The 14,431-nt window shown below is 40.0% G+C and overlaps 1 protein-coding gene across 4 annotated transcripts in view; it reads left to right on the top strand.

The window, feature by feature from the left end:
* The window catches only part of PIP5K1B (phosphatidylinositol-4-phosphate 5-kinase type 1 beta), a 326,914-nt gene that overhangs the window by 234,833 nt on the left and 77,650 nt on the right, over positions 1–14,431 (top strand). For all 4 annotated transcript variants that reach the window (XM_067744231.1, XM_067744230.1, XM_067744228.1 and 1 more), the window contains one exon: positions 3,308–3,463. In XM_067744231.1, the coding sequence (XP_067600332.1) occupies positions 3,308–3,463 (156 nt within the window). The remainder of the gene's footprint in view (positions 1–3,307; positions 3,464–14,431) is intronic.

Raw genomic sequence — 14,431 nt, 5'->3', positions numbered from 1 at the left:
GCTGGAAGTGGACACACGATACCTGTCACCATTATTTAGCCAAAGACAAATCCAAGAGTTTCTGTGGACAAAAGAAAGTAACCAGCAACCCAAACCATCCTTTGAGATTTTCCAGTCGAAACAATTCCCTGATTAGGTGCTCACCTTCTGGTGGCAGTAACTTTCCAAAGTCTCCACAGCCCAGCCAAGTCCAAACACAACAGCTCTAGGCTCTGGAGAAGAAGGAGCTTGGCTCTCTGCTTGATGTTTTATATATTCTCCAAAAACCACGCCCATTTCCTCCAAGTGACAGAGTTATCAAACCTTACGAAAGGTATAGGTGCACATGATTAGATTTTTACAGAGTTGAAAACACACCCTGATGCCAATGATTGACGTCAAACCTTTTGAAACCTACTGAATCCAATTGCCACAACCCAATCTCTGGTATAAAAAAAAAAGTCACAACTTGAGTTCATATTTGTAATCCATGAAATTGTTTGGAAAATAAATGATCTCCCCAAATGTGGGAAAAAAAAAAAGTCCCTGAGGTATTCAATTTCTGCAATATTCAAGTCCTTATCCACTGAATGGGCTCAGATAATTCCTTTAAGGAAGATTGACCATTTAAGACAAAAGTAAAGGCTTTCTTTAGGTGCCATCTGGTCCTGGCAGGGGTTTGTTTTGGGGTCTTCTCTGCTGTTCATTGTATGTGTTGCTGATAATGAGCAAAGAGCTATTTCTTTGGGGGGATCTTGGCCTTTGGTCCATGATAAGCCACAACAAGTACAGACAGTTGTCTGAGCATCTTCCCCTCATTCACTCTTCCGTGATGCTGCCAACATTCTTCTGATCCTGGTTGTTTCTCAGTTTAGAGAATTAGCACTGACCTAAGAACTATGCAATTCTCAAACCTTTTGGTCTCAGCGCCACTTTACACTCTTAAAAATGACTGAGGGCCCCAAAGAGCTTTTATTTATGTGGATTATAACTGTCTATATTTAACCTATTAGAATTTTAAATTGAGGAAAATTTTAAATATTCTTACAAGGTAACAATAAAAAAAATTGCATGTTAACATACGTCAATATTAACAAAAAAGTAAAAAATTTCTAACAAAGTAATTATGAAAAATAATTATGTTTTCCAAAACAAATAATTGCTTGGGAAAAGTGGCATTATTTTATATTTTTTCAGATCCCTAATTCTGGCTTAATAGAAGACATCCAGACTCTCTTGTATGCTTCTGAATTCAGTCTCTGTGGCGATACCACAGCTCATGTAGCATCTAGAAAACTCAGGAAAGTGTGGGAGTGAGGAAGATAAATAACTTCTTAATATTGTTAAGAAAATAATTTTAACATCACAGACCTTCGAGGAGAATTTCAGGGATTCCTAGCAGTCCCTGAACCACATTTGAGATCCTCTGACTTAGAAATTTTAAAACACAGTTGACGCTTGAACATCACAGGGGCATTAGGAGTACCAAAGCCTGACACAATGGAAAGTTCACATGTAACTTAGAGTCGGCCCTGCACATGTGTGCTTTCTCAGCACCCAAGGATTCAACCAACCCCAGATCATGTGGGACTATAGCATTTGGTATTAAAAAAAATCCATACATGAGTGGGCCCACACAGTTCAAACCTGTGTTGTTCAAGTACCAGATTCAAACCTGGACTGGATTGAAAGGTGAGAGTTGAGAGTTTATGAAAGCTAGCAGATAGAATATTAAAGCCAAAGCCAGCATATGGATGATTACTTCACACCTGTAAAGCAAGTGTGACCACTGTTTTGATGAGATGAGGAGTTCAAAAAATGACACATTTGGTGCACTTATTTGCCACTAAAATCCATTTGATCCGTTTTTAAACATTCCGAGTCTCCTCCCCTCAAAGAAAAACAAACTCTAGTTTTATCTTATTCCTCCCTCACTTTAACCAGAAAATAGGATGCCACAGAGCTAGGAAATGAACCACAGTTAGGCAACTTCAAACAAAGACACCTGGGATTTCATGGTTTCTAGCTCTGTGACCTTGAGCAGGTCACAGTTTCTCTGCTCTCAGTTTCTGGACCTGTAGAAGGGCCTACCTCCCTCAGATGACCACCTGGATAGTTTGAGATAAGGAATGTGGCTGCTGGCTTCCAAATTCTTAAGGCTTCTAAAATGTTATTGATTACAGTTATGTTATTATGGTTCTAAGACTGCTCACGGGACACATAAACCTTCCCTTCGCTTTAAGTGGAGAGATTGCCCTCTATTCTTTCCTCATTTGTGTGTCCCAAAGTCCTTCTCCAATTAAGTTTTTGCAAGCTGCTGATGGGATGCCCCTGCAAGCTGCTGATGGGATGCCCCTTAGATGACGATGCCCCTGTCATCTAAGCTCTGAGATTCCCAAGGCTGAACACAGTCACTGTAATGCATCTGCTGTCAGGTTATCCCTATATGCAAACCTCCGAAGGAAGAGAGACACTGCTACCACCAAGTTCAGGGGAAAGCGTAAAGAGGTCTCAACCTCCCTCTCCCTCTCCCCTCCAATAAAATTCTCCAACAGTGTTGAGCAAGAAGAATGATTGCAGCATGGAGAAAATATACATGGGGATGGTCTGGCTGCAGCTGAAGCAGCTCCCACTGACATATCAGAAGTAAAGTCCCAGCCTTCAGTGAGCGTGATTGATGGTGAAGTACACTTGCCTTGGTTCAGGTTCCCAACACACTTCAGAAGTTATACAATGCTGTCTGGACAAAAATCAGGAGTGAATTATACATCTGAAGTAACCATGACCTAGAAAAGACCCAAAGGCAGGAAATTTCAGTGGAAAGTCACTGAAAGAAAAAAGCAACCAGAAGTAACTTGGTTAAATTGGGTAACATGAGTATAAGATTAAACATTGGCATGTTTAGAAATTCCCAGTCCCAAGTTCATAAAACTGGGGTCATGAGAATTCTCCTTACTTTACCATCTGTGCTTATCGACCCACTCAACCTCTTCCCAGCCCTAGAAAAACATTGCTTGGAGGAGGAAATATAATTCTTCAGCAGCATTTGAATTTCACCTCAAATAAGACTATATTTCAACATCTGGAGAGATATATCAATCCAAATTTATTCTAAGCTATTCTGATTTAAGTCAAATCATTTTGGACAAATAAAATTGCCAAAACATAATATCATCTCCCTTTCCTCATGTATATAAAACAAAGCATCTTTCATCCTACTGAAATAATGACTAAGATCTTAATAAATCATGAGTAAAATTTTAATTTAATAAATATATTCATGTGGTTTTACAATAACTATAATTGTCTCTCCTTTTCCTTTTTCTAGCTTTGAAGGCCTCACCTTCTAAAAAACGGTGCAACTCCATTGCCGCCCTGAAGGCAACCTCACAGGAGATTGTGTCCTCAATTAGCCAGGAATGGAAGGATGAGAAGCGTGATTTGCTGACCGAAGGGCAAAGTTATAGCAGCCTCGATGAAGAAGGTAAAGACATGGAACTTAGAAAAAGAAGAAAAGATAAAAGTTCTTGTGACTTTACTTGTATAAGTAATGTAAACTCACAGTAGAAAAATGAGAAAGTACTTCCTCTAGGAAACAAAGTCTCTTAACTAATTTTTAAAATGATGTTTACAGTATGACACAGTTAATGTAAAATTTTTATAACACATAAACGATACTGTATATGGTTGACGGTAAAAAAAAACTAAAACAGACTAAAATATTCAGAAACAAAGATCTATAATTCCACTACCTGAAGGTAACACATGTGAAGGTTTTGGTGTTTTTACTAGTAGACCTTGGTCTGGGCTTGTATATATATATTTTTCAAACATACACACACATTATATACATATACATACATACGTACACAATGTAACAGTGAATTACCAATTTATTTAGGTCCTCTTTAATGAGTTTAATAAAAGTTTTATAATTTTCTCCTGGCAAGTCATATATTCCTACCTTTTGTTAGATTTATTTCTCAAATGGTTATAGACATAAAGACATAGATACATATTTTCTGTCTTTTCAGGTAACGTGTATATATATATATATATATATATATATATATTTTTTTTTTTAATGACAAAAATGATTTAATGGAGCGGCTGGGGTTTCTGACAAATACCAACCTAAAAGGCCAAACAAAGAGTCATTCCCAAGAGCATCAACTTTGCAGGTTACCCTCAATTAATTTCATCAACCACCCATCAGAAATCTGTTTCAAAGGCTCTGATGGCAGATCACCATTTGGGCAGACCTTTGGAAAGAAAGCCTCCCGTTTGCTCTGGCTCAATTTCTGCCTGCATCAGGGAACTACAGAAGTTAAATCTGCACTCAGTAAAAAAGGGCGTGTCTGAATCTCAATGATACTTGAGTGTCTGAGAGAAACTCTGTTCTCTATTTCTATTTCACAAAGGACCTGTAATGCATGAAGCTGACAAAGCAATGATTAAGGCTGAGCTTCCTATAGCCTCAAACAGTGTTGCTTAAATTGGGGATTTGGGGAGGCCACCAAAATCCCACGCAAGTGTTGACCTTTGGCAGAGTTTCTCTTCAGCACCAGCCTCTTCTCTTTCTCTCTGGTGCTGGGGAAGGAGTCTTGGGCTTAGAATGATCTGACATACGTTTATTGAGTGCCTACTATGTGCCAGGCACAGTTTTAGGATCTTGAAATTTGGCTTCAAATCCAAGATCCAGCAGTCCTAGCTATGGAACTAGCTGTGGACCCTTAATATCTGAGCCTCACTTTCCGCATCAGTAACTGGGGCTGATTGTGCTACATTCTTCATGGGGATATTTTGATAATTCACGTGGATAATATACAGCATAGAACCTGGCACAAAGTAGGTGGTCAATAAGTGTTGCATTTAATAGGATCTGTTTCCAATACCCCTGGAAAACTCCTCGCACGTTGGCACCTTTCGAGACTATTCAAAGCTGCCCCATCCAGGTGCTCCGTATTCTGAGACAATCCAACCACTATCAAACTTTTGCATTAAAGAACATTCTGGAAAATGAACACAATACAGCATTAGCATTATTTAAAGAATGGCTTGATAGGGCACCTTCCCAGAAATGTTTAGGTTTAAACTCCACTCATCCTTTTTTTTTTTAACATCTTTATTGGAGTATAATTGCTTTACAATGGTGTGTTAGTGTCTGCTTTATAACAAAGTGAATCAGCTATACATATACATATATCACCATATCTCCTCCCTCTTGCGTATCCCTCCCACCCTCCCTATCCCACCCCTCTAGGTGGTCACAAAGTACCTAGCTAATCTCCCTGTGCTATGCGGCTGCTTCCACTAGCTATCTATTTTACATTTGGTAGTGTATATATGTCCATGTCACTCTCTCACTTCGTCCCAGCTTACCCTTCCCCCTCCCCATGTCCTCAAGTCCATTCTCTATGTCTGCGTCTTTATTCCTGTCCTGCCCCTAGGTTCTTCAGAACCTTTTTTTTTTCTTAGATTCTATATATATGTGTTAGCATATGGTGTTTGTTTTTCTCTTTCTGACTTACTTCACTCTGTATGACAGACTCTAGGTCCGTCCACCTCACTACAAATAACTCGATTTCGTTTCTTTTTATGGCTGAGTAATATTCCATTGTATATATGTGCCACATCTTCTTTATCCATTCATGTTTTGATGGACACCTAGGTTGCTTCCATGTCCTGGCTATTGTAAAGAGTGCTGCAATAAACATTGTGGTACATGACTCTTTTTGAATTATGGTTTCCTCAGGGTATATGCCCAGTAGTGGGATTGCTGGGTCGTATGGTAGTTCTAGTTTTAGTTTTTTAAGGAACCACCATACTGTTCTCCATAGTGGCTGTATCAATTTACATTCCCACCAACAGTGCAAGAGGGTTCCCTTTTCTCCACATCCTCTCCAGCATTTATTGTTTGAAGACTTTTTGATGATGGCCATTCTGACTGGTGTGAGGTGATACCTCATTGTAGTTTTGATTTGCATTTCTTTAATGATTAGTGATGTTGAGCATTCTTTCATGTGTTTGTTGGCAATCAGTATATCTTCTTTGGAGAAATGTCTATTTAGGTCTTCTGCCCATTTTTGGATTGGGTTGTTTGTTTTTTTGATATTGAGCTACGTGAGCTGCATGTAAATTTTGGAGATTACTCCTTTGTCAGTTGCTTCATTGGCAAATATTTTCTCCCATTCTGAGGGTTGTCTTTTTGTCTTGTTTATGGTTTCCTTTGCTGTGCAAGAGCTTTTAAGTTTCATTAGGTCCCATTTGTTTTTTTGGGTTTTTTTATTTCCATTTCTCTAGGAGGTGGGTCAAAAAGGATCTTGCTTTGATTTATGTCATAGAGTGTTCTGCCTATGTTTTCCTCTAAGAGTTTTATAGTGTCTGGCCTTACACTTAGGTCTTTAAATCCATTTTGAGTTTATTTTTGTGTATGGTGTTAGGGAGTGTTCTGATTTCATTCTTTTACATGTAGCTGTCCAGTTTTCCCAGCATCACTTATTAAAGAAGCTGTCTTTTCTCCAGTGTATATTCTTGCCACCTTTATGGAAAATAAGGTGACCATATGTGCGTGGGTTTATCTCTGGACTTTCTGTCCTGTTCCATTGATCTATATTTCTGTTTTTGTGCCAGTGCCATACTGTCTTGATTACTGTAGCTTTGTAGTATAGTCGGAAGTCCAAGAGCCTGATTCCTCCAGCTCCATTTTTCTTTCTCAAGATTGCTTTGACTATTCGGGGTCTTTTGTGTTTCCATACAAATTGTGAAATTTGTTGTTCTAGTTCTATGAAAAATGCCATTGATAGTTTGATAGGGATCACATTGAATCTGTAGATTGCTTTGGGTAGTATAGTCATTTTCACAATGTTGATTCTTCCAATCCAAGAACATGGTATACCTCTCCATCTGTTTGTATCATCTTTAATTTCTTTCATCAGTGTCCTATATTTTTCTGCATACAGGTCTTTGGTCTCCTTAGGTAGGTTTATTCCTAGGTATTTTATTCTTTTTGTTGCTATGGTAAATGGGAGTGTTTCCTTAATTTCTCCTTCAGATTTTTCATCATTAGTGTATAGGCATGCAGGTGATTTCTGTGCATTAATTTTGTATCCTGCTACTTTACCAAATCCATTGATTAGCTCTAGTAGTTTTCCGGTGGCATCTTTAGGATTCTCTATGTATAGTATCATGTCATCTGCAAACAGTGACAGCTTTACTTCTTCTTTTCTGATTTGGAATCCTTTTATTTCTTTCTCGTCTCTGATTGCTGTTGCTAAAACTTCCGAAACTATGTTGAATAGTAGTGGTGAGAGTGGACAACCTTGTCTTGTTCCTGATCTTAGTGGAAATGATTTCAGTTTTACACCATTCAGTTTTTCACCATTGAGAACGATGTTAGCTGTGCGTTTGTCATATATGGCCTTTATTATGTTCAGGTAAGTTCCCTCTATGCCTACTTTCTGGAGGGTTTTTATCGTAAATGGATGTTGAATTTTGTCAAAAGCTTTCTCTGCATCTATTGAGTTGATCATATGGTGTTTCTCCTTCAATTTGTTAATATGGTTTATCACATGATTGATTTGCGTATATTGAAGAATCCTTGCATTCCTGGGATAAACCCCACTTGATCATGGTGTATGATCCTTTTAATCTGCTGTTAGATTCTGTTTGCTAGCAGTTTGTTGAGGATTTTTGCATGTATGTTCATCAGTGATATTGGCCTGTAGTTTTCTTTCTTTGTGACATCTTTGCCTGATTTTGGTATCAGGCAGATGGTGGCCTTGTAGAATGAGTTTGGGAGGGTTCCTCCCTCTGCTATATTTTGGAAGAGTTTGAAAAGGATAGGTGTTAGCTCTTCTCTAAATGTTTGATAGAATTCGCCTGTGAAGCCATCTGGTCCTGGGCTTTTGTTTGTTGGAAGATTTTTAATCTCAGTGTCAATTTCAGTTATTGGTCTGTTTATATTTTCTAGTTTTTCCTGGTTCAGTCTCAGAAGGTTGTGCCTTTCTAAGAATTTGTCCATTTCTTCCAGGTTGTCCTTTTTATTGGCATATAGTTGCTTGTAGTAATCTCCCCTGATCTTTGTATTTCTGCAGTGTCAGTTGTTACTTCTCCTTTTTCATTTCTAATTTTGCTGATTTGAGTCTTCTTCCTTTTTTTCTTGATGAGTCTGGCTAATGGTTTATCAATTTTGTTTATCTTCTCAAAGAACCAGCTTTTAGTTTTATTGATCTTTGCTATTGTTTCCTTCTTTTCTTTTCATTTTTTTCTGATCTGATCATTATGCTTTCTTTCCTTCTGCTAACTTTGGGGTTTTTTTATTCTACTTTCTCTAATTGCTTTAGGTGTAAGGTTAGGTTGTTTATTTGAGATGTTTCTTGTTTCCTGAGGTAGGATTATATTGCTATAAACTTCCCTCTTAGAACTGCTTTTGCTGCATCCCATAGGTTTTGGGTCATTGTGTTTTCATTGTCATTTGTTTCTAGGTATTTTTTGATTTCCTCTTTGATTTCTTCAGTGATCTCTTGGTTATTTAGTAGTATACTGTTTAGCATCCATGTGTTTGTATTTTTTACACATTTTTTTCCTGTAATTGCTATCTAATCTCATAGTGTTGTGGTCAGAAAAGATTCTTGATACGATTTCAATTTTCTTAAATTTACCAAGGCTTGATTTGTGACCCAAGATATGATCTATCCTGGAGAATGTTCCGTGAGCACTTGAGAAGAAAGTGTATTCTGTGTAGAGAATGGACTTGAGGACACGGGGAGGAGGAAGGGTAAGCTGGGATGAAGTGAGAGAGTGGCATGGACTTATATATACTAACAAATGTAAAATAGATAGCTAGTGGGAAGCAGCTGCATAGCACAGGGAGAGCAGCTCGGTGCTTTGTGAGCACAGGGGTGGTATAGGGAGGGTGGGTTCCCGTTGTTTAGGGAGGTTCGTAGTTCCCGTTGTTTTTGGTGTCTGTCCCCAGTGACTAAGGTTGGTTCAGTGGGTTGTGTAGGCTTCCTGGTGGAGGGGCTAGTCCTTGTGTTCTGGTGGATGAGGCTGTATCTTGTCTTTCTGGTGGGCAGGACCACATCCAGTGGTGTGTTTTGGGGTGTCTGTGACCTTATTATGATTTTAGGCATCCTCTCTGCTAATGGGTGGGGTTGTGTTCCTGTCTTGCTAGGTTGGCATAGGGTGTCCATCACTGTAGCTTGCTGGTCAACGAGTGGAGCTGGGTCTTAGCGTTGAGATGGAGATATCTGGGAGAGCTTTCGCTGCTTGATACTACATACAGCAGGGAGGTCACTGGTGGACCAGTGTCCTGAACTCGGCTCTCCCGCCTCAGAGGCACAGGCCTGATATCCGGCTGGAGCACCAAGACCCTGTCAGCCACATGGCTCAGAAGAAAAGGGAGAAGAAAAGAAAGAAATAAAAAAAATAAAAATTAAAATTATTAAAATAAGAAAATTAAAAATTATTAAAAATTAAACAGTAATAAAAAAAGAAAATAAATAAAGAAGGAGCAACCAAACCAAAAACAAATCCACCAATGATAACAAGTGCTAAAAAGTATACTTAAAAAAAAAAAAAGACAGAACCGTAGGACAAATGGTAAAAGCAAAGCTATACAGACAAAATCACAGAAAGAAGCATACACATACACACTCACAAAAAGAGGAAAAGGAAAAATATATATATATCTATATTAAGAAGAAAAAGGAAGAGAGCAACCAAATCAATAAAAAAAACTATCAGTGATAATAAACTCTAAATACTAAACTAAGATAAACATAAAACCAGAAACAAATTAGTTGCAGAAAGCAAACCCCAAGTCTACAGTTGCTCCCAAAGTCCACTGCCTTGATTTTGGGATGATTCATTGTCTATTCAGGTATTCCAGTGATGCAGGGTACATCAAGTTGATTTTGGAGATTTAATCCACTGCTCCTGAAACTGCTGGGGAAATTTCTCTTTCTCTTCCTTCTTCGCACAACTCCTGGGCTTCAGCTTTGGATTTGGGCCCGCCTCTGCGTGTAGGTTGCCTGAGGGCGTCTGTTCTTCACTCAGACAGGGCGGGGTTAAAGGAGCAGCTGATTCGGGGGCTCCGGCTCACTCAGGTCAGCGTGAGGGGTACAGATGCAGGGCGAGCCTGCGGCGGCAGAGGCCAGCAAGACATTGCAACAGCCTGAGGCTCACCATGTGTTCTCCCAGGGAAGTTGTCCCTGGATCATGGGACCCTGGCAGTGGCGGGCTGCACAGGCTCCCAGGAGGAGAGGTGTGGATAGTGACCTGTGCATGCACACAGGCTTCTTGGTGGCTCCAGTATTAGCCTTAGCCTGTCATGCCTGTCTCTGGGGTCCACGCTGATAGCTATGGCTTGCGCCCGTCTCTGGAGCTCGTTTAGGTGGTGCTCTGAATCCCCTCTTCTCGCGCACCCTGAAACAATGGTCTCTTGCCTCTTCGGCAGGTCCAGACTTTTTCCCAGACTCCCTCCCGGCCAGCAGTGGTGCGCTAACCCCCTGCAGGCTGTGTTCGCGCCGCCAACCCCAGTCCTCTCCCTGCGTTGTGACCGAAGCCCGAGCCTCAGCTCCCAGCCCCGCCCACCCCGGCGGGTGAGCAGACAAGCCTCCCGGGCTGGTGAGTGCCGGTCGGCACCCGTCTTCTGTGCGGGAATCTCTCCGCTTTGCCCTCCGCACCCCTGTTGCTGCACTCTCCTCCACGGCCCCGAAGCTTCCCCCCTCCGCCACCCGCAGTCTCCGCCCGCGAAGGGGCTTGCTAGTGTGCGGGAACCTTTCCTCCTTCACAGCTCCCTCCCACTGGTGCAGGTACCGTCCCTATTCTTTTGTCTCTGTTTTTCCTTTTTTCTTTAGCCCTACCCAGGTACATGGGGAGTTTCTTGCCTTTTGGGAGGTCTGAGGTCTTCTGCCAGCATTCAGTAGGTGTTCTGTAGGAGTCGTTCCACATGTAGAAGTGTTTCTGATGTATTTGTGGGGAGGAAGGTGATCTCCATGTTTTACTCCTCTGCCATCTTGAAGGTCTCTCCCCAGGTAGTATATTTTTAAGGTTTGGTTTTTCTGGCTGTTTGTTGCTACTGCATAGATCTCACATCTTTTTTCTTTCTTTCTTACTTGCTAACTAGGACTTCTGGTAGAATGATGAATAGAAGTAGTGATTGTGGGCGGCCTTGCCTCATCCTGATTTTAAAGGGAATGCTTCTCATGTTTCACTGCTGAGAAAGAATTTTGCTGTATTTGATGCCCAGAATCAAGTCAAGAAAGTTTCTTTTTATTCCTAGTTTGTAAAGTTTTTATCAGGAATGAGTGTTGCATTTTATCAAATATTTTCCTCTATCGAGTTGATCATTTGGATTTTCTCTTCTAATCCTATAAGAGGAAGTGACATTTTAGATTTTATTATCAGTATATTCTTTTGGGAATGCCAACATCTCCCGAAAATTTCTTTTATTTCCTGTAGAAGATTAGATCTCTTCTGGGATTTTTCTTTTCCTCAGTCTTCAGAATAGTGTGTTCATCCTTTTCCCTTCTGCAGCACTTTTCCATATCTGTCATGTTGGGTTTCTTTCTCATCTTATAAACCAACTTTTATGCAGATTTGGTGATTTCAGCTGGAGTTACTGAATTGCCCTTGCTCCTCTCTCTGAGTGATGGCTCCAGTTTCTGACAGGCATCCACCTCTTTCCCTAAACTTTCCTGCATTGGCATCTCCCTACCACACTGCCTAATTTTCTAGGATAAACTTATTTTTAAACTGTGATAGTTAAACTTTCAAATAGTGTGCTCAATATGACTTCTATCAGCTATACCTCAGTAAAAATGTATATATTGCTTCTAAAGTTTAAGCCATGAGTCCAGTTGTTAATCTTAGGATTAAGTATAATAAATACACTACACAGCATCTAGAAAGTCTGGAAACATAAGAAGCAGTGCACAAATTATGCTTTTTTCAACTGAACTATTGGACTCATTGCTTTAGATCTAAAGGTACTTCACCAGAAAAAGTCTCTGAAGGTTGAAGAAAAACCTATTGAACATATTCTTTGAAACTGTTAACGTACTATTTTTAAATGAGTTTATCTTGACAATTCTCTGCATCTACGAAGTTTGCTGCAAGGTTCGGCCTTTCTATAACGCTCTATACTTGGGGACTTCCCCTTTCGTAATGCACCAAGTTATTACCAAATTTCCCTCCAGTTTTTAACCATTTGTTTTCTATCATTCTCAGTATGTCTGGGTTGTATTAGTTTCCTTTTGCCATGTGACAAATTACCAGAAAGTTAGTTAGCAGCTTATTATAACCTCCATTTATTAGCTCACAGTTCTATAAGTCAGAAGACTAGCAAGGCTTACCTGCGTTCTCTGACACAGCTTTTCAGGGTCTCAAAAACTGGGATCAAGGTGTCAGCTGGCTGAGTTCTCATCTGGAGTTTCTGGAGAAGAATCCTCCTCCAAGCTCATCCTGATGTTGGCAGAATTCACTTCCTTGCAGTTGTAGGGCTGAAGTCCCATGTCATTGCTGTCTAACAGCTGTGGGCCAGGCTCATCCCCTAGAGAGCATCCTCATTCCTTTCCATGCAGCCCCCCTCCATCTTCAGACGGGGAATTTCTTGCAGGTCAATCCCCCTTACACTTGGAATCTCTGCCATTACCATCTCTGACCTGTAGACACAAATTTAAAGGGCTCACATGACTAGGCCAAGCTCACCTGAATAATCTTCCCTTTGACTAACTCACAGTTAACTGATTAGTAGCCTTAATTACATCTGCAAGATTCCTTTTGCCACATAAGATAAAATAATCACAGGAGTAATACCTCATCCTTCTCACAGCTTCCACCCACACTAAAAGGGAGACTATACAAGGGTGCAGGTCATTGAGAGTCATCCTAGGATTCTGCCCACCACACTAGTTATTTTAAAAAACTGAAGAGTATGGGCACATAAGGGAACAGTTCTCTACTTCAAAGAACTGCTCCTAAGGGTCAGCTACCCAGTGTCTGGGTGCTGTCTGACCTGGGCCCGAGTCACTGGACAGGTAGTGTTTTTCTGTATTCTGTCACTCAGCGAGCCTCTGGTTTATGAAATCAGGCTGAGAATGCCCAAGACCTGAGTCTGCATTAGTTGTTCTCAGTCTAGCTCTACCTGCCTTATATTTAGTAGTGATTGATTGGAATCTGATGTGAGGTTATTTTTCAGATTCAGTTTTCTATGTTACTGAGAGTTTTCATATTTTTCTCTGTATTTAATGAGAAGGTGGGATCAAGTATATATATTTTTTGTGGGGGGGGGATCAAGTATATTGAAGATGGCTAGCCAACTGTCGTATTGAAGCCTTTCTGATTTTTGCATGTTGAGCATGTTATCACTTGTGTTTTTATATGATTATCATCTGTTATTCATCATGGCAGTTCTTTATTTTGATCTGAATCGGATGCAGAGCTGCAGCATCTCATACATTTTAATGTGTGTCTGGATTCCTAGTCCAGAGTCCAGGCCTTCTGTGCTTGCCCCCTTCTCCCTCCATGCCTCGCCCCACCTCTCCATCTATATATCCCTCCAAGTCCAAAATCCAAACCTCACACTCACATGATAGTGCCTATTAGGATCAATTTCCATTCGTTCACTTCCTGACAGTACATAATTTTGAGCCTATTGTGCCCATAAAGGAATACAAGAAACACCGTAAGGTTATATTGTATTTATTATCATCTGTTTTAGTTTAGTTTGGGGAAGTGATTAAATAGAATCCACAGTACAGTGTGGTGACACGAGCTAATAATACTGTATGGCATATTTGAAATTTGCTAAGAGGGGAGATCTTAAAAATGCTCATCACCAGAGAAAAATGCTGTAACTGTGGTGATAGGACGTTAATTCAACTTACTGTGATGATCAGTTCACAATATATACATAAGTCTAATCACTAAGTTGTATACCGTAAAACTAATACATTGTTATAGGTCAGCTATAGTTCCATAAAATTATATAATATCTCCACTGGTGAAAAATAAATCAGCTTGAGCCCAACTATAGAACTTTAAAGACAGGATTCATCCACAGTGTTCTATCTCTGGGAACGTGCATGTCTCTTTTTAAAGGAGCTCTGTTCTGTGTGGCTGGACCTTTAAACAAAATACTATCTCTGACAAGCTGACCAATAATGAATGTGAATTTGTCCAAAGTTTAGGATAAGATGATTAAAAATGATCCAGAAAAAAAAAAAAAGATCCAGATTCAACACTCAAAAAAAAAAATCCACATAGAGAGAGTAGGCAGAGTCACTGCTCAGCCTTGACTTTTCCACTTTCCTGATGAGGGACGGCTCTTGCATAAGTATTTTCATAGGTACCTACATTTTAAAGAAAAATAAGAGTTTTCTCATTTTTAAAAAGGCAGCCTTGCTGTTAGAATATAATGTCAAGAAGAGCTGTGGATAATATTCAA

The sequence above is a fragment of the Pseudorca crassidens genome, chromosome 7 (genome assembly GCF_039906515.1).
Source record: "Pseudorca crassidens isolate mPseCra1 chromosome 7, mPseCra1.hap1, whole genome shotgun sequence".
Classification (NCBI taxonomy): domain Eukaryota; kingdom Metazoa; phylum Chordata; class Mammalia; order Artiodactyla; family Delphinidae; genus Pseudorca; species Pseudorca crassidens.
Note: the sequence above shows the minus strand (reverse complement) of the source record. Positions and strands in the feature narration are given on the sequence as shown.